The following is a 20,325-nucleotide window of genomic DNA, read 5'->3' on the forward strand; positions in this document are numbered from 1 at the left end:
TATACAAAAGATGGAAAATAAAAGGAAAGGTGAGGGATGCAAATTACAACTAATTTCAAATGTTCATTCATATTCTTCTTATGTTGAGCTACGCACAAATAATTAGTTGACAAACTAGACAAATGTTTTTGAGATATCTAGTCCTTTAAAGTTTAACAAATGAAAACATAGCCTAATTAGTTATTTGTAATTTAAAGTGTGAAAGTCTATTTAACATTTTAATTATAATATAAATTTTTAATTAAAATATTTATTTATTATAAATTTTAATTTATAAAAATAAACATTTATATTTAATGTATGTTTAATGGGATTTTTCTTGGCAATTTACTTTTATAAAGTATATTTTATAATACTTAGAGTAATCACCTGGTGTAATGTGTAACACTCAATATTTGAAATTAATATTAAGACTAAATATTTTTTTTTTCTTTTATAAAATTATAATTAGTTTTTATAAAAAAAAATTGAATCAATTTAGTTCATATATCTTAGAAATGCGTGAAAATGTATTAAACCGTGTAAATAACTCAAATGTTATCATGAAATGTGTTTGAAACATTAAATAAACTTGATAAAATTTGGTAAAAAATATTAAATTCACACATTTATAAAGTCAGGGGATTAAATTTAAAGTTTTAAAGAGATAATTTCAAATTTCACTCAGAATGAAAGTTAAGAAACCAAAATCATATTTAACCCTTTAATTAATTAAATTATTTAGGATTTTGTCTTAATTTTAAAATATGGGATTTTGTTATTATTTAAAATTTGGGATTATATTTCATAATAGTTTGCAATATATTATTACTAAAAATATTCAAAATATTAGCCACACATGCATTATTTTTAGGGTTAATTATGTTTTTAGTCTCTAAACTTTGACAAAAAATTAAAGTTTGTCCCTATCCGAAATTTTGACACAGGTCCCAAAACTTTCAGAATGAATTAATATAGTTCTTCTAACCCAATTACGTAAACTTTTTTTTCAGGTGTCGAATGCATTTTTCAACAAATATTGAACAAACAAATGTGTCAAATAGTGTAAACAACTCTAATACTAACATGAAATATGTTCAACACGTCAAAAGAAAAAAAATTAACATAATTGGATTAAAATGACTATATTCATTCATTTTTCAAGTTTATAAACAAAAATTTATCAAAGTTTCGGATAGGGATAAATTTTAATTTTGAGTCAAATTTCAAAGACTAAAAACATACTTAACCATTATTTTTATCTTATTCTTTAAATATTATTTGTATTATTTATCCATACTTCTATACTATTGTATAAAAAGATTTTATCTTTTAGCGTACATATCTTATTTTCAATTTTAGCCTTTGAGTATTGTTTTTTTTTAAATTAAAAAATTTATTTTACCCCTTTAAGTATTTTTTTAATTTAACCATTCTTTATTTGACCGTTTTTATTTAAAAACTTATGTATTATTTTAAACTTAAATAACTATTTATAATAAAAAAATTATCTAAACAAAATAAAACTTATTTACAATAAAATCATAAACATTATTTAAATTTACATTTATAATTATAATAATTTTATTATTTTTGTTATCATAAAGAAAGTAATATACATATACGTATAATACATGTGTTTTTACTAGTAATAATAAGGCTTAATTAGTTATTTAGTCCTCTAATCGATTAGTTTGGTTATTTTTGTTTCTTTATTGTTTTTTAGGTTCAATTTAGTCTTTCAATTTTTAAAAAGGTTTAATTTAGTCACTCAATTATTTAAAAAGGTTTAATTTTTCTAATAATTAAAATTTAGCCCCTTTATATAAAATTTTGATTCAATTTAGTCCATCTATTTTTTTAAATGATTGAATTTTGTCATCTTTAATTTGAGATCAAATTAATAGTTAAGTTTAATTATAACTCATATATACATGTTAATATTTTTTTTAGAATCTATACATCAAACCACTTCAACTAAATGTAAACGTGAATATTTAGGTAGAATGTAAAAAATAGAATAAGCTGAGTATTTAAGTGGAGTGGTTTGTTGTATAAATTATAAAAATTTATTTTAATATGTATATATAACTTATAATTAAACTTAATTAATAATTTGATCTCAAACTGAAGATGACAAATTTGAATCATTTTAAAAATTAAGAAAACTAAATTGAATTAAAATTTTAAATAAAGGGATTAAAGAGATTTTTTTTTAAATTGAATATTTTTAAACAATTAAAGGACTAAATTGAATAATTTTAAAAAAAATTAAAAAACTAAATTGAAAAAAAAATAACAAGAAAAGAAAAATAAACTAAAAATTAACAAATTAAAAGACTAAATTACTAATTAAGTCTAATAATAATAAAGACTATTGACTTTTGAAAGGGAATCCAATTAAAATGATGACAAACGATCTGCTCTCCGTTTCGGCAAAATTATGAAATATTTATGAATATCATAATACTTTTTTTAGACATTATCCTTCTGTAGGTTAGGAGGGTATCATTCTCATATCTACTACCTATAATTAAGGAAAGACATGTTATTTATAAATAGTTATCTAAATCTTTTGAGAAATATTAATTATGATTTGTGGTTGATAATTTTTCATATAATTCACATTTCAGTAAATAATTAATAAATATGTAGAATTGCATGTTTAGAGACAACATAATTCGACTCACTTGTTAAATATTATATTCACACAATTTGATCATTATATTTTGTTCCTTTTATTGTTATTAGTGATAAAATGCATAGTTCGAGCATTATGCTCATTTCTATTTTCCTATATATATATTTGTACCCTTTCTTTCTTTATACACACAATTGTAATACTTTTCGTATGCAAGCTTTCTCTTTCTGCATTTATTGCAAAGTGTTATTCTCTCTCCTCATTAACTCTTTCTGTTTCAACGTAAGCATCATCTCTCTCTCAGTTCACTCCCTCTTACCATGCACATGCATATCACATAACATGGTATCAAAGCTCTTCATATTCGTATGAAGAGCTCTACTACACACTCACTTTTTCTTTTGCAGCATGTCTGAGCAAAACTTTGTCATCCAAAATCAACCCCAAACCATGCAAGAACAGTCCATGCACAACTTTCTTTACCTTCATCTGAACAAAAATCCAGCAATGGCCTTAGTCTCTCATGTTCTTGATCCTACAAATTATCACTCATGGAGTAGATCCATGATCACAGCCTTAAGCGCGAAAAATAAAGTTGAGATCATCTATGGAAGTGTTCCTCAACCTGCTAAAATTGATACCTCTTACTCCTCTTGGAAAAGATGCAATAACATGGTAGTGTCTTGGATTATTCATTCTGTTTTTGTGCCCATTTGCCAAAGCATCATTTGGATGGACGTTGCTGCAGACATTTGGAAAGATTTAAAAACAAGATTTGGCCAAGGTGATCTTTTGCGCATATCAGATTTGCAACTTGAAGCCTATTCTCTTTGCCAAGGTGAATTAACAGTGACCGAATATTTTATGAAACTTCGATTTTATGGGATGAGTTAGATAATTTTAGGCCAGACCCCATTTGTTCTTGCCCAACTAGGTATTCTTGCAAGGTTTCTTCTATCATCATTCAGCGAAAGCAAGAAGACCAAGCTATGCAGTTTCTTCGTGGTTTGAACACCCAATATGCCAATGTCAAATCTCATGTGCTTCTCATGGAACCTTTACCTTCCATCACGAAATTTTTTTCTTTCATTGCTCAACAAGAGCGTCAGTTAAGTAATAGCAATTTTGTTGCTAGTATAAAAAGCACCAACGTCAATCATGGAAAAGAAGGTACATCTTCTATCACTTGTAGTTTTTGTAGTCACCCGGACATAGTGAAAATACGTGTTATCGCAAGAATGGTTTTCCCACCAACCAAGAAAACAAAAACTATAGGTTCACCAAGAAAACTTGTGCCCATTATGCCAAGATTGGTCATACCATTGATGTTTGTTATCAGAAGCATGGGTATCCTCCCAGTCACAAGCTTTATAACTCCAAGAATGCCAATAGTATCACTATGCAAGGAGATAGTGCTGATAGAACAAAAAAACTCAGAACATGCAAACATTCGTTTAACTTCTCAGCAATATCATACTTTGCTCAATCTTTTACAACAACATGATTCGAGTCAAAACTCCAATGCTCCTGCCATTCAACTTAACCAAGTAGGTTCTCTTACTGTCACCACTCCAAATCTTTCATCATCAAGTAAACTCGATACAAAATTCCTTTGGATTTTCGATTCTAATGCAACGGATCACGTGTGTGTATCTTTAAATGATTTCTCCTCATATCAAACCATTAAACCTATTTCAGTAGAATTGCCAAATGGGGAATGTGTTTTTGCTACTCACAAGGGCATTGTACCTTTTACAGAAAAGTTTATTTTAAAAGACGTTTTACACATTCCTGATTTTCATTTTAATCTTATATTTATTTCTAAGTTAACTTCTGATCTTCAATATAAACTGATATTTTCTTCCCAAAACTGCATTATACAGGATCTTCAAACCAGCGAGAAGATTGGTATAGTTAGCATGCTCAATGGTTTCTACGTGCTTGATAAGAGAATCATTTCTTCATTCATTAACGATGTCTCTATTGATGTAAAACAAAAAACCATGATACTTGGCACTTTCAAATGGGCCACCCCTCTATTAAGCGTTTGTATACATTGCAAAAGATGTATCCATATATCAAGTTTGACAAAACTTTCATCTGTAATACATGTCATGAGTCTAAACAAAAGAAACCTTTTTTTCCTATTAGTAAATCACGTGCAAATCAACCATTTGAACTTTTGCATATCGACATTTGGGGGCCCTGCTCACTGTTTCTTTGCATGGTCATAAGTTTTTTGTTACCATAGTAGGTGATTATACTCGGTTTTGTTGGAATTTTTCTACGGGTTCTAAAGTTGAAACTCGTGACATCATAAAAAACTTAATTTCCTATATTGAACGTTAGTTTAATCATACTTTAAAAATAATCCGGATTGATAATGGTGCTGAGTTTAATATGGAGACTTAATTTTTATCCAAAGGCATTGCCCATCAAAAGACTTGTGTTGAAACACCGGAACAAAATGGGATCGTAGAACGTAAGCATCAACACCTTCTTAACGTTACTCGAGCCTTATTGTTTCACTCTGATTTACCTTTAAGCTTTTGGAATTATGCTCTCTTGCATGTAGTTTACTTGATTAATTGTACCCCAACACCTTTACTTGATAATTGTTCACCTTATGAAAAGTTACATGGAAAATTTTGTGATATATCTATGCTTCGCATATTTGGATGTCTTTGCTATGCCACTACTCTTAGTTCCCACCGCAAAAAACTTGACAGTTGTGCTACTCCTGGAGTCTTCATTTGCTTTCAACCAAACACGAAAGGTTACATGTATCCTAACCTTAAAACCCATAAGATTGAAGTGTCTTATCATGTTAATTTTCATGAAAATTGCTCCCCTTTTTCGAAAAAATTAGGTACCGTTACATATGACATTTGCATGCCTTTTCCTGATATCTATGAATCTAATGATACTGCCTACTTTGATACCCGTCTTGTTCATAATAATAACATCCATGATGATCAAACTTTTGATGTCACCAATAATGTCGAAAATAATTTCGACAATGAAAATACAAATATAGACGTTCGTAAATCCACTCGTGTTCAAAAAATGCCTTCTTATCTTCAAGATTATAACATTTCTAATTCTTCCATCTTCTCTAACAATATGATTACCAAATATTCAATAGAAAAGTTTGTTTCTTATGCTTCTTTATCTAGTGATTTCAAGAAAGTTATTTGATCTATATTTTCTCATCATGAACCACGTTCTTACGAAGAAGCTTTTAAGCATTCATGTTGGAATAAAGCCATGCAAGAAGAGATTGCAGCTCTTGAAACCAACAATACATGGGTTCTAACTGACCTTCCTTCCAATGCCAAAGTTATCGGATGCAGGTGGATATATAAGATCAAACATAAGGCTGACGACACCATTAATCGATATAAAGCTAGATTGGTCGCCAAGGGCTACTCGCAACGTGAAGACATTGACTTTGTTGACACTTTTTCTCCTATGGCCAAATTAACTACTTTACGTATTCTTCTTGCAATGGCAGCATGCAAAATTGGGAGTTACGACAAATAGACGTAAACAACGCTTTTTTACATGGCGATTTGCACGAGGATATCTATATGCAATTGCCTCCTGGCTTCAAACAAGTTCATCCTCAACAAGTTTGTAAGTTGCAACGTTCTTTATATGGGCTTCGCCAAGCAAGTAGACAATGGTACTTCAAGCTCTCTCAATTTCTTATCAGTCATGGCTATCATTACTCTCAGTCTGATCACTCTTTGTTTATTAAATCTTCTGGAGACCGTATTACTGTCTTACTAATTTATGTTGACGATGTTGTTCTTGCTGGAGATAATGTCCAAGAAATTTTAAACATTATTGACCAACTACACAAGCATTTTCGCATCAAAATCCTCGAAAATCTTACATACTTTCTTGGGCTTGAGGTTGCCCGTAGCCAACATGGAATTCACCTTTCTCAACGCAAATATGTCTTAAATATTTTCCAAGAAGCAGATATGTTAAACTGTGCTCCTGTTCCTACCCCTTATGACACACTCATCTCGCGAAAATGCATATTCTACTTCCTTACTAGGTGATAGCGAAGCTTCATCCTTCAGACGTCTCATTGGTCGTCTTCTCTATCTCACAAACACTCGCCCAAATATTGTGTTTGTCGTTCATCATCTCAGCCAATTTGTTTCCTTCCCCACTAATGACCATCGACGTGTTGCTCTCAAAATCCTTTTCTACCTGAAAAACAATCCTGGACGTGGCATTTTCATCAGCAACAAAGGTCATTGTCAGATACGCGCCTATAGTGATGCGAATTGGGCTGCCTGCCCTAAAACAAGAAAATCTATAATTGATCTTTTGGTTTACATTGGAGATTCTATTGTTTCATGGAAAACAAAAAATCAAATCACCATCTCTTGTAGTTCTTGTGAAGCAGAATACAGGGCATTGGCTGCCACTGTCTGTGAGGTGCAATGGATTTCTTACGTTCTAAATGACCTTCGTTTTTCTCATACCAAACTTGTGCCTATTTTTTGTGACAACCAATCAGCCATCTACATTGCTAATAATCAAGTTTATAACGAAAGAACAAAACATATTGAGATAGACTGTCATCTCACTCGTGAGAAAATTCAATCAGGTTTCATCAAACTTCTACTTGTGTCTTCGTCTCTTCAACTTGTCGACATCCTTACCAAACCGCTGCAACCTAATATTTTTTCCTCTTTATGCTCCAAGCTGGGTGTCCTCGACATTTATAATCCCAACTTGAAGGGGGCATGATAAAATGCATAGTTCGAGCATTCAACTCGTTTCTGTTTTCCTATACCCTTTCCTTCTTTATACACACAATTGTAATACTTTTCGTATGCAAGCTTTCTCTTTCCTCATTTATTGCAAAGTGCTCTTCTCTCTCCTCATTAACTCTCTGTCTCAACGTAAGCATCATCTCTCTCAATTCACTTTCCCTTACCATGCACATGTATAACACATAACAATTAGAGAGAACAATCATATCATAAAGAACAATTATATTATGACTCTAAGTTTTTGACTCTCGTCCTTTACTACCTGACGTGACTTATTGTGAATAATTGATTAATGTACCATTATCTTTTTCTTTGAAAGAATCGATCAATAATTCACATTATGCCACGTTAAGGAATAAAGGATGAAATTCAAAAAATGAGAGTAAAAGTATAATTTTCCTATAATAAGTATCAAAAATTCATATAACTTTAAAATGTAAGGTTCAAGAAAAGTATGAAAATTTCATCTAATACCCTCACCTAGCATAATTAGTTTTGCTATGCTTGAGTTATGAAATCATATATATATATATATATATATATATATATATATATATATATATATATATATATATATATATATATATATATATATATATTATAATTACCAAATCACAACATCAAGAACAAGGTTATCCTTGAAGATCGGATAATGAGAGGAAGTAATGTTACTAACTCAAGACTTCACTAATCTCATAGAACATTACCATTTATTCTGTGAAAAATATATTTTTGAAAGTCCATTTTAGACTGAACAAGAAGTGATCCAATATATTAATGGAGGACATTTGCTTGCTATAGTTTTTTTATGTCTCCACCTATTTTTCGAACAATACAATCTAAAACATATTAAAAGGAAGTTGAAATCAACATTTTAAAATTATTCAGAAAAGATATATTTGAAAATGTAAATTATGAAATAGTTTAAACATGTATATTATAATTAATTTTAGTTATTTTAAATTATTCATGTGTTATAATTTTAATTATTCCAAAAAGTATAAAAAATCTCATTGTCTAATTCGGTCCTTTTAAATAGTTTATAGAGCAACCCATTTTATATACCTTCAAAGTGGGTGAGGAGGTTTATAAGTCTTGTAGGTTGGTTTCTAAGAAAAAAAAAATGTCATTTAAAGCAAGATTATTAGCAAAATGTGTTTGCCTAAGTTACTGGTATTTTCTTCGTTTGAGTATTTTTAGCTTTAACATTTATCAATAAATTAGTTAGTTGTTTTTTTAATAGTTATGATGAGTAAATGTGTGTACATTAAATATAAAAAGGTGGGTGTCTTATTATATGCTTATATGTAGGGGTGGCAAAACGGGCTGGGCCCAACGGGCCAGTCCGTCAGCCCGTGCTAAAAGGAACGGGCTGGGTTAAAGATTTCAATCCGTCAGCCCGTTCTGGCCCGTCCCGTCCAGCCCGTCAACTTGACGGACCAAAGTACGGGCTGGCCCGTCCTGGCCCGTTGGCCCGTTTTAAAAAAATAAAATAAAATAAAAATAATTAAAAAGATTAACTTTTTAGATTATATATTTTAAATGTAGAAATATATAATAGTATTGTAATTTAAATCATCAACACCTACAAATTAAGTTTGAATTATTAGTTATAATTGAATAATTTAATATGTAAATTTAATAATTATTTTTTATCTAATTAAAAACATTAACTAATCAATTAAAATTTAAAATAATATTTTATTTGATTAAATATGACTTTAATAATAATTTATATGTATATATAAACAAATTTAAAAAATAAAACAAATTAAAAAATTTGAAAACTAATTTAAAAAATTAAAAAAATCTAAAAAAAAAACTAGACGGGCCAGCCCGACCCGGCCCGTTAGCCCGTCCTATACAGGACAGGTTGTGATTATTGGCCCGTTTCTATTTGACGGGCTGACCCGTCCCGGCCCGTTTTTTGACGGGCCACATACGGGCCGGGCCAAAACGGGCCGGGCTGGCCCGTTTGCCACCCCTACTTATATGTTGGGAATTCACTAAACATCTCCTTATAATCCTAACTCTAAATTAAAACGAAGAAGAAAAAAGGAAAATCAGCTTCTCAATCTTAGTATGTCTAAATTATTGAAATTTTATTGCGAACTTATTTAAAGCAAACATCGTTATATGCAGGAGGAAAATTGCTTATGATTAGAAAGTTATTCACCACTACACACTTCTCTCTCTATCCGATTAAAGCTTTTGTTTTAATTATTTTTTTACATCTAACACATGTAGTAAATAACCAACAAATCACGAATAAAAAAAATACTTCCTAAGGCGTGTAAAATTACTGTCCTTCAAGACTTATCCGTAGTGTGTTGTGCAAGTTCTTCAAAATACAACAGAAACTTTTCGAATCTTTCAAGGATCTCAGACTCTTATTTGTTGTATTTGTGCATCAAAGATAATAGGTAAACTAATTAGGTGCTTTCAACGTTTCGATCAAGATCATTTGAAGACTTGTTAGACTCATGAATGTGGGTTGTATTATAGATAAATTTGATTTCTCAATGTAGTACAAAGGTACAATGATGTTAATTTGAGCACTGATTTATATGAGAAAAAATTAAAAAAATAGTTGTACTTAGGGGTGGTACACTTACATTGATGTTAGTCAATCAAACAATTCTTCAAGATCAAATATGACATTAAATCAATTGCTCTTGACATGATTGAAAGCGAAGGTCCAAAAACTTTTTGACAAACATTCCATTGAGAATTAAACTAACCATATAATGTTATTGCATTATGACGAAAAGAAAAAATAAAAAAAACCATACAATTGACATATAGTTTCATAAAGCAATTACTAAAGAGTAGAATATTTTTCATTGATTATGTTAAATTAGAACAAAATTTCAAAATTTAACATATCCTTTACAAAATTCCTAAACATAATTTTGGAAACATCAAAGGAAACAAGAGTCAAATCAATTGAAAACAAACAAGTGATAAAAATCCAACTTTAGGATTAGATATCCAATAAATAAAGTTCATAAATATAAAAATAAATCACTTATCCATTTTTCAAGTACTAAAATTGATTTAAATCAATTATATCTCATCACATGGTGCGTCAAAAAATGTTACATGTTTTATCACTAAAAAGATAAACTTTGTAATTGAATTTCATGTGATACGAAAAATTTTAACTTCTAACAAAGTTTTATTGATGTTCATGCATATATTTATAAATCATATGTGATTTGCAATATAGACTTGATGAAATTATCTACATATTTGTGTCAAGCGAGACTTCTTGTATAAGATATTGACAAGATGTCTGTCTAGAGTAAGTGTGAATATTGAGTAAGCACATAACCTACTGATAATAACACAATAATAACAAAAGAATTATGAAAATTTATTGTGATTGATTAACCCCTAATATCTTGTCCTTAGCATTTTTTCATTCATTATAATATTGAATTTTCCATTATAGAATAAACTTTCTAAAACAATTTAGTACATATTTTGGAATGTTATTTCAAGAACTTTTAAAATTAAGACTTTGGGTTAATATCCTGTTACTAGGAAAAGATTGGTCACTGTCACTATTGCAAATCCTGTGTCTGCTTGTGCTTTTTCCCGTCTCAATGGGTTGTCCTTCTATAGGGACCAACCATGGTTGAGTCACAAACTAGATAAACCAAACATCGCCATGTGGTAACACGTAATCTTACACTATCAATCAATTAATTAACTAGAAACTGAAAAGGCGACAGAGAGAATATCTATTTACCTGGTAGTGGAGTACGAGGAATTGAATAACTAACTACAAGTAGATGCGTCAATCTTTGATTTTCATCTTTTCAATATGTTAAAATATTGTTAAATAATTCACTTTATCTTTTACTGTTTCAATTTTACTACTACCAAAGGATGCTCACAGTAGAATACTAAGCCCAAATGAGGAATGCGCGAGAAAGAGAAAGCAGCAGCAACAAATACAATCACTATGGTAACATTTAACATGTAAATTTGAATATTCTTCAATACTCACCTAGTTCTACACTTACTATTTACATAGTGAAGGTTCACGAATGGAAGTTTCAACAAAATTCAACATGTAGCAACTAGGCCTTTATTGCAAGGGAAAACTGGAAAAGCCCTTTTGCTTGTTTGGGCTGAGAGGCAGTAGATATTTAGATGACATGATTTAGGCCTCTTCATTTTCCTCGTCCTCAATTCCAACCCAACTTGTAAAAGCAAAAAGAAACTCCTTGAAGTTTACCATTCCATTTTTATCCCAATCCATTTCTTCTGCACATTTTGCAGAGAAAACAAAAATACTTATTAGTAGATAAAATACTACTTTAGGAAGAAACAAAACAGACAACATTGCTTTTGGGTTGTTACTATATAGATTGTCTTCAGAGCAATGATAGGTTTTTCATTTTTCAGCATGTAAAGTAAAAACTGAGATACCAAGACATTCATACTGACATTTTGAAATATAGTTCTATATTTCATGCAATACTAACGATTAGAAACAGAATGATGTAACAGATAAATAGACAAACTCTCTGCAACAGAAACAATTCATGGTACCTATCATGACCTGTGAGTTCCTTAAATGTTTCCATCTGCTAATGTTTTAAGTGTGTTATGATCTAGCTTGAAAACTAAATGCAATGGTGTTCTTCCGTTTGTGATCATTGAAGAGGCATTGACTTTTAAGAATGTTACATTATATTTCAAAATAAAAATACATCATGCGCCCTGATAGTATGAGTATGTCTGTGTTTAAGCATGCTTGAATACCCTTTTTGAGTTTGTATGCACGTTATTTACACACAAAGGCAGAGGGAGAGACAACTGACCAAATCTTTTCATGGCTATTCTTCCGGAAGAACGTTCCCCTGTTGTAGTTTCATTTATAGCTTGGACCATCTCATTTTTGCTGACATAGCCATCCTTATTCTTGTCTAAGAATACAAATGTATCAACCAAAGTCTCGAATGTTGCCTCCAGATTTGGAATCCCAATTTGTGATTTCTAGGGAAGTCATGGTAAACAATTTAAAGAGGCAGCAAAACATGGAACTTCAAGGCTTAATGTTATCAAACCAACCATGAAGACCGGCATGAAGAAATGCATGAAAGAGAAAAGCAAGACCATAACATAAAAAATGATTAAACATACAGAACCGGATTGTTCATTGAGTGTAAAACATCAGGGGCACAAGCTGCAAAAGACAAAAATCCAGATTCAATTCTCAGTAGATAAACATGTAATACCCCAATTAATTCAAATATCAATCAGCATATAAGAGCAGGTTACTAGTTGTTTGTCATTCAAAATTGAATTCTTTAAGAATTTCTAACTACATTAATAAATAGACTCATGCTAATGAAATTAATATAGCACAAGATAATTTGTGTTAGGATACAGCGTGAAGAGCTGCTGGGTCATCCTTGAGAAGGTATACAAGGCAAAGAAGTACAATAAACTCATTGAACTTCATTCCCATATCCTCGTTAATATCACATGCTTCAAAAAGATCATTTATCTCCTCCTCAGTAAAAGAAATTTCCAGCTTACTGAAACTCTTTTTCAACTCCTCTTGATCTATTGTCCCATTAGAATCCTCATCTACAAGAAAAGGTATAAACACACAGCTGTTAAGAGTTATAACAGATATAAATGCCAATAATTCAATTTGAGTGGCCATTAGTGCTGACAAAAACAATGTGTTAGAAAATTTTGCTCCACAGCTAAAGCCTATGAATGTGCTCAATAGATAACAGGTCAGACCACAAAAATAAGCAAACTTTTTCAGTTTTAGTGCATACAATCTAATTGAATTCTAATCACTATTGAACTGTTTAAACATAGGATTAGATGAAGTTTATCATGACAGAGGCACAATAAAAATGATTCCAAGACATTTACCGCTTACTCTTGCTCTGAAGTGAAATTTATGGTACCTGCTTTCAAGCCAAATATATTATTGTTGAATAAAAACACAATTTCAAAAACTGTAAATTGGAAGTGGAGAAAGCCTACCAAACTGCTCAAATATGGCTTTGCATTTTCTAAGACTCTCGTCAATCTTTGGGAATTTCAAAATTATAGTGTTGAATGATTTCACAGAACATCCATGAGACTCCCTCCGCTGCATTGCTTCGACCATTTTAGCTTCTAGCTTGGTTTCTGGCATCCAACCCTTTTTTGGCGAGTCACTCTTTCCCAGTGTAGCTCCCATTGACAATCAATAAACCAGAAATGCGCCTCTGGTAACTGACATGTAAGAAGGAAAAATTTAGAACAAAAGTAAAAAAAAAAAAATGAGTTCTCTTCTCACTCACGGTCCCTATGCATATGATGTCTTAGAGTGATCATGAATCACACATAAGTTATTTCACAAATCAGAATCAAGGTTAGACCTTTTTCTCGATCCTTTGACCCAAAAAGAAAACTTTTCTTGAAATCAACACTTCTCTTGAAGTACATCACCTTTAGTATCTTTCTTCACAGCCAATTTTAAAGCGTCCCAAATTGTAATGAAACGAGTTTTTAGCCCTCCCCACACCTTTTTATTGAGCAAGTTTCGAAGCCTCTCATACCCTAATATTAACTATCTTTGATCAGCATGCAAGATACTACTATTCTAACAAATGAAATAAAATAAATCTTTTTTCTTTTAACAAGAGAGATAGAATCAGTTTTGGACATGTTATCAGATTCGATTCTTTCAAGCACAAATACTATAGTATACTGAAAACCCTGACAAATTAATAGATTTTTAACCTATCAACACCAGACTTACACGCCAATAAAGAATTGAAGACATAATCTCGTAATACAGTAAAATATTTCAAGGCCCTAAATATTGGGATGCTTGACACAAAGGAATATTCGATGTTGCGACACCACAAATTCTAAAAGGAACAACAATAACTATGAACGAAATAAGCACATAGATAAATAAAGAAGGAATAATTACTTGAAATGGAAGCAGAAAGTGTACCCTAAGACGCGGGAGAAGAAGGAGCAGGAATTCTCGAGCTCCAGGGATTGAAAGTGAAGACGATGAGGAGAAGCAAGGGAGATCCAATAACTGAAACTGAAAAAATCAGAAGATGAAAAAATGAAAGAGCTTTGTGTGTGTTGCAGAAAAGTGAAATGCACGAAGACAGAGACACAAAGACAGAAAGAGAGAAAGAAAAAAAGGAAAAGAGACAAGACAAGAAAATTTAACATAGAATTGTGGGTCTTCATGTGTCTTAGCCTAGGTTTGTGCTTCTCCCACCACGTATTCTCCTCCCTCTTACTCTTCGCGCACCATTTTCTACATTTCACTGCATTATACTCATTTTTTTATCCAATTCAAATTTTGGTTTCTTCTCCATTTTTTTCTTATTTTTCTTTACAAAATTAAAAATCAGAATATTATTTTTACATATATGGTATTGGTCAACTAGTCGTCTATCTATTATCATATTTTATTATTTATTATCATGATTATGATTATGATGATGATTATTATTATTATTGTTATATTACTGAAAAACGACGTGCTGACACTTATACTTTGAACACGACATGTTTTTCTCTTTTTCAAAGGTCGTGTCTCGCATAATAATTATTATATTTCACTAGCTTTAATTTTTTATTACACTATTTTATTTTAATGAGTTGCTGTTCAATATTTACGTTTGCATCTATTTATCGATAAAAAGATGGGTTTGTTGAAAGTAATTTTGAAGAGGGAATATATGTTTGAATATATTATAAAAGAAAATTGTTAAAATTTAATTGTTAACAAAATATTTTTTTTAATTTCAATTACAATATTGAGTATAATAAGAAATAAAATAATTTATTATAATTTTAAAATTAATTGAAATTTGATTTAGTTTTACTTGGTTATAGTTAAATCTAAAAATACACGTGGTGGAAAACTGAAAGTTAAATTGCTGGTAACATGTCCCAATCTTCAAAGGAAAAGTCCCTATCTTCAAAGGAAAAGTCACTTACTTTTGTATGAACCAAAGGTTTTATTAAGATATTATTAATTATGAGTGGCAAATAACAACTTTCTTTGTGTTTGAAAGTAATAATTGAAAATGATGTAGAAAGAATATGCCGAACGATAAATTTCATAAATTATATCACAATAAAAAATCCTTATTGGAAACCTATTTCAAATCATTAATTTCACTCTTTATGACAGTTGAATTGTGGAAGCAACTAGTCAACCACCACTATCGATTAGAATATTCTTTTTTATGCCATACGATACTTATCGCAATGAATTTCAGTTTTTCCATTTTCAGTAGTTTGATCTATTTATTTTATTTATTTTTAACTTACCATTCTAATTATTATTTAATTATTTATTTTTAATTTTTTTTAATAGTGTGATGTGATGATTTAAAAGCAATTATAATAGTGAGTAAAAAAAAGTCAAAATATTTTTTTTTAAGAACATGAAAATGGAGTACAAGTTTATTTTTGGAAAAATAAGTAAAATACGTAGGTCATGTTTGGTTTTAAGGAGAGAAATAGATACAAATTAAGTTAGAAAAATTAAAGCAGATGAAAAATAAAATAAAATGTTTGTTTTGTAATACAAAATAAACGACAAATATTTTTTTTAAAATGTTTGTAATTTGGTTGATGTAAATGAATGAAAATAAATGAGAAATATAACTATATGTCTAGTTTTTTTTTTTAATCTCCTTTCAATATTAATTCTCTCTTTCTTTATTCTTCTTGATCCACTTTATCAAATATCGCACGTGTATGTATATTTTTTAAATATGCGTGATATTATATTAGTAGGTGATAATATTATAATGTTATTAAATTAATATATATATATATATATTAAAATTATATTTATTAAAAATAAAGTGAAATATATCAGAACAGATAAAAGAATAACCATTGATAAATAAAGAAGAAGAGAATAAGCAAAGACATCTGATTTTATAAAAAAAAAAATTGTAAAAGTAACGGTCAATTTTTAAAAATTTAATAAATTATTATATTTAAAGGGTAAAATCGATGTTTTGAAAAGTGAATCCAAAAAGGGAATTCCCTTTATATATTACAAGCGTAAACACAGCACTGTTGCGTCTGTGTGTATGCATTTTTTGAATTATATTAATAATTAATGATATTGTAATGTTATTAAGTTAATGAACAAAATAAAAGTATATTTATAAAAATTAAAGTGAAATGTATGGAAAAAATATGAGAAAAATAATTGTTGATGAATAGTAGGAGAAAAAAGAATAAGGAGATAAGTAAATAGTTTTATAAAAACTTGTAAAAGTAACCGTTAATTTTTAAAAATTTAATAAATAATTAAATTATAAAGGGTAAAGTTAGAATTATGAAATGTGGACAAAAGAGGAAATCCCTTTATGTATAGTTATAGATTATAGATTATAAATGTTATAGATAATGGATAGGAGGAGTAATATTTAGTTATTATTAACCGTCAAAGATTCATAACTTAAATTTATGCAATGATTCTGAGGAAATTTGTAAAGGAACTTCTTCCTTTGAGATTATAGTATAAAAATAAGAAGAAAAAGTAAAGTTAACTTCCTCCGAAGTTAACAATAGTTTATATTTGAGTTAATTTGAAGACGGTTTTTTAATTTTGAACTTAATAACATAAAAGTTAATTTTAATTTACAGAAAAACTTATTTAATTTTTTTATTTCTCTCTCCTAGAAGTGTTTATAAAAAAAACTCGCACAAATAAAATTTAATAACAAAAAACTATATTTGTTAACTATACGTTTCTTTTAATAGTAAGTTCTGTTTTTTTTTTTTTTTAAAAAAAGCAGGCAATAGGATATCTTTTCAATTTAGGGAAAATACTTTTCATATACTTATGGAAATAATACACATTAATTAAATTATGTTAATGTTTTTTAAACATACCAAACCTTGATAATATATTTTTTCTAACTAGAGTCGTTATTATAAAAGTGATCTAATTCATGTTATAGATATCAAATATATTTTCAAAAATATAATAGATGTATTTGAGTTATAATTGGAAATACAGTTTGATGGTAGCCAAAGTATTAGATACTATAATTAGACTTATGTTGTAATCAAAGACTCTAGTTAGCCTTTATTTCTTCGGTGAATTTAAACCTTATGAATGTAAAATGTGCTTTCTTAAATGGTTGTGTAGAAAAAGGCCTAAACAATGATATAAAATATTTAATATCTTTTTACTTTATAAGAATTCCGAGAGAAAACATTTTTAAAAGATTAAATTTATAGAAAGTTTTTACCCAAACTTATTCTAATTCAAGTATACCATTGAGGATATAATTTTTGAGACAATTAATAACTCTATAAGAACAACTATTAAACCTATGTTGAGAGAGTTTGAAATATGTATATTAGGTCTGTAAATAAAATAACTTAAGGATTAAGGATGACGTACTTATGAACTAATGAAACTATCATCATGGAATGTTAAAGAAGTTTGACGTTAAAAATGTAAAAAAATAAAATAAAATTAGTCACTTCAATATATATATATATATATATATAATAAGAATTAAATTGAGAAAAAATAAATAAAAGATCACATTAAATAAATTTTTCAAAATTTGAGAAAATAACCTATTAAATATATATATATATATATATATATATATAAAGAAGATTATTTTTTTTAATCCATATTTTGTAATTCCTTTATTTCATTTTGTTTTGTGATGGATCTTCAATCAAAATTTTGCTTGAATTATTTTTTTATCCATTTTTTGTATAAAAATGTGAAGTTACTTATCTAGTTTTTTTTAAGTCTCAATTTGGTCCAAATTTTTTAAAAATTAATGTATTTTGATCCTTTTTGTTAAATTTTTTGAAGTGGAAGAAAGATTTTTTATAAAAATTGACACTAGGATTATGTCAATTACACCAACAAATTAAATCATCATTCTTATTCACAATTTCAATCTTGATGAAAAATTCGATTCAAGAAATTTAACGAAAATGACAAAATTGCATTATTTTTTAAAAAAATTGAAACTAAATTGAGAAAAAAAATAAAAATAGAAGATCAACTTGATATTTTTGAACAAAAATAAGAACCAAAAGAGTAATCTCAAAATTTTTACATAAACTACTAAAAATATTGTATTTATTTTTTTCATGATAATAAAAAGTAATAAAGTTATAATAATAATTTTTATAATTATACTATAATTAATTTTCATTTATAATACTTAAGTTTTAAAAAATAATCAAATAAAATAATAGTTAAATTATACAAATAATCATTTAAAAGATAATATTAATAAAATAATTAGTTTTATTTAAAAAAATTTAAAATATAGAATTGAAAAATAAATGTGGACAATCCGATTTTTTTCCTTATATATAAATATATATGTATACCAATTTATTAGAATATCAGATATATCAATATATTACAAATATTAATTTTTTGAGAAGTATATTAAAATTACATATTAACATATATAAATATTAAAAAAAAATTGGGGGGCATGGTTTTCCTTAGTCATTGTGAAGGTCCGTCACTGATTTTGTTTAAGTTAGTTGTCATAAATTTTTTTGTTAAATTAATCAATAATAGAAACGGTGATAAAAAATATTCATGTTTTACCAAAAAATAAAAAAAAAAATCATATTGCATAGATTCTTATGTATACAAATGAGTTATCTAATATTCAATCTTCCTTTTTTTTCTTAAAAAATATATTTAACATGATTCTTTTTACTATATTGATGATAACACTGTGGCTAAGATGATTACTTTTCATTACTCGATTTTTTTTTTCTTTTTTTCCTTATTCTTAAGCTTCCACTGTCGGTATTTTTCTATTTTCCACGGCAACAATCTCTTTAGCACCCTCTTTTGTTATGAAAAATGTCTTGATACCTTTTATTATAATTATTCTCGTATAAATAATGTTAAAAATATTTATAATAATTATTATTTATAATTATAAAATATCTTATAATTTAAAATTAGGAAGAAAAAATTAATTTATGATTGTCTAACTTATTCTTAAGAAATCATATTAAAATATTAAGAGATATAAATTCTTAATTGATATCTCTGCCTCTCTGATGAATGGGAGAAAGAAAGGGAAAACAAATAGTGAAAAGTGGATGATGGAGAAGAGAAGAAGAAATGATAAAATGGTGGTAGAAGATGAAGAAAAAAACTAAAGGGAAGCACAAACAAACTAAGTTGGTAACATGTGGTAACCTTCTAAACCAACAAAACACGTTGAATTATTCTAAAGAAAATAGGAATTGGAATGAAGATAAAAAAAATAAAAATTGAAAGGATCATATTTTGATAAATTTCACACAACTATTGTAACTTAAAGAAACAACTCATATTATATAATCTATACTTATATCATATTGTTAATACCAATGTCGTAATCTTCTAGTTTAAGATAAAAGTACATACTATATTTATCATTTAAAAGTTCAAGTATCATGTTACCAACAATTTGGTAAATGCCTCATTCGTATAGTTAGATAAAGTGAGTTTCAAGAAATTACTCAATCTCTAAATAGTGCAAAAATTTATTGAATTGAATAATGAGATACATTGTGACCCTTTGAAAGTCTTTCATACCAACCTATGATAAACTAATACTTTATTATATGTGATAAAATGACCCACTCCCTAATATTTTCCTCTATTCTCTTCATACCTAAGAGAACATAAGTTTATAATCAATTTAGTTATTTAAAGATTAAGAAAATGTTATAGTTTAATTTATTTTCATCCAAACTATCTGAAAGAGAACTATTAGAAATTCATAAAACTATTTCAAGTCTTATAAATTCATTTAAAATGCAGTGAATTCTTATGATTAAAATTTCAAACCTCAAAAATCTTGATGGAAAAATGAATTTTTAACTTTT

At 28.4% G+C, this 20,325-nt stretch overlaps 1 protein-coding gene and 1 pseudogene across 2 annotated transcripts; one reads left to right on the forward strand and one right to left on the reverse strand.

Moving 5' to 3' along the window:
• Nucleotides 1–3,028: 3,028 nt before the first annotated feature.
• LOC146887900 (uncharacterized) lies at nt 3,029–4,124 on the forward strand (annotated as a pseudogene).
• A 7,243-nt stretch (nt 4,125–11,367) lies between these two features.
• On the reverse strand, nt 11,368–14,703 carry LOC114179570 (Calcium-binding EF-hand family protein). Of its 2 annotated transcripts, none has more exons than XM_028065959.2 (5): nt 14,402–14,703; nt 13,438–13,671; nt 12,821–13,023; nt 12,252–12,426; nt 11,368–11,691 (listed from the first exon to the last, which is right to left on the reverse strand). In XM_028065959.2, the coding sequence occupies exons 2-5, from the start codon at nt 13,634–13,636 to the stop codon at nt 11,588–11,590; spliced, it is 681 nt and encodes a 226-aa protein (XP_027921760.1). In that variant the 5' UTR covers nt 13,637–13,671; nt 14,402–14,703; the 3' UTR covers nt 11,368–11,587. The 2 variants fall into 2 exon arrangements, with proteins under 2 accessions (XP_027921760.1, XP_027921761.1); XM_028065960.2 differs by having other exon boundaries at nt 14,378–14,647.
• Nucleotides 14,704–20,325: the final 5,622 nt, after the last annotated feature.

The sequence above is a fragment of the Vigna unguiculata genome, chromosome 3 (assembly GCF_037176805.1).
Source record: "Vigna unguiculata cultivar grain cowpea cultivar isolate G323 ecotype 2 chromosome 3, ASM3717680v1, whole genome shotgun sequence".
Taxonomy (NCBI): domain Eukaryota; kingdom Viridiplantae; phylum Streptophyta; class Magnoliopsida; order Fabales; family Fabaceae; genus Vigna; species Vigna unguiculata.

Coding starts and splice junctions, on each gene's coding strand:
- LOC114179570 (XM_028065959.2), bottom strand. CDS start 13,636: ATGGGAGCTACACTGGGAAAGAGTGACTCGCCAAAAAAGGGTTGGATG. Junction 12,427..12,820: donor ACCCAGCAGCTCTTCACGCT/GTATCCTAACAC, acceptor TGACTTCCCTAG/AAATCACAAATTGGGATTCC. Junction 11,692..12,251: donor AATAGCCATGAAAAGATTTG/GTCAGTTGTCTC, acceptor CAAAATGTGCAG/AAGAAATGGATTGGGATAAA.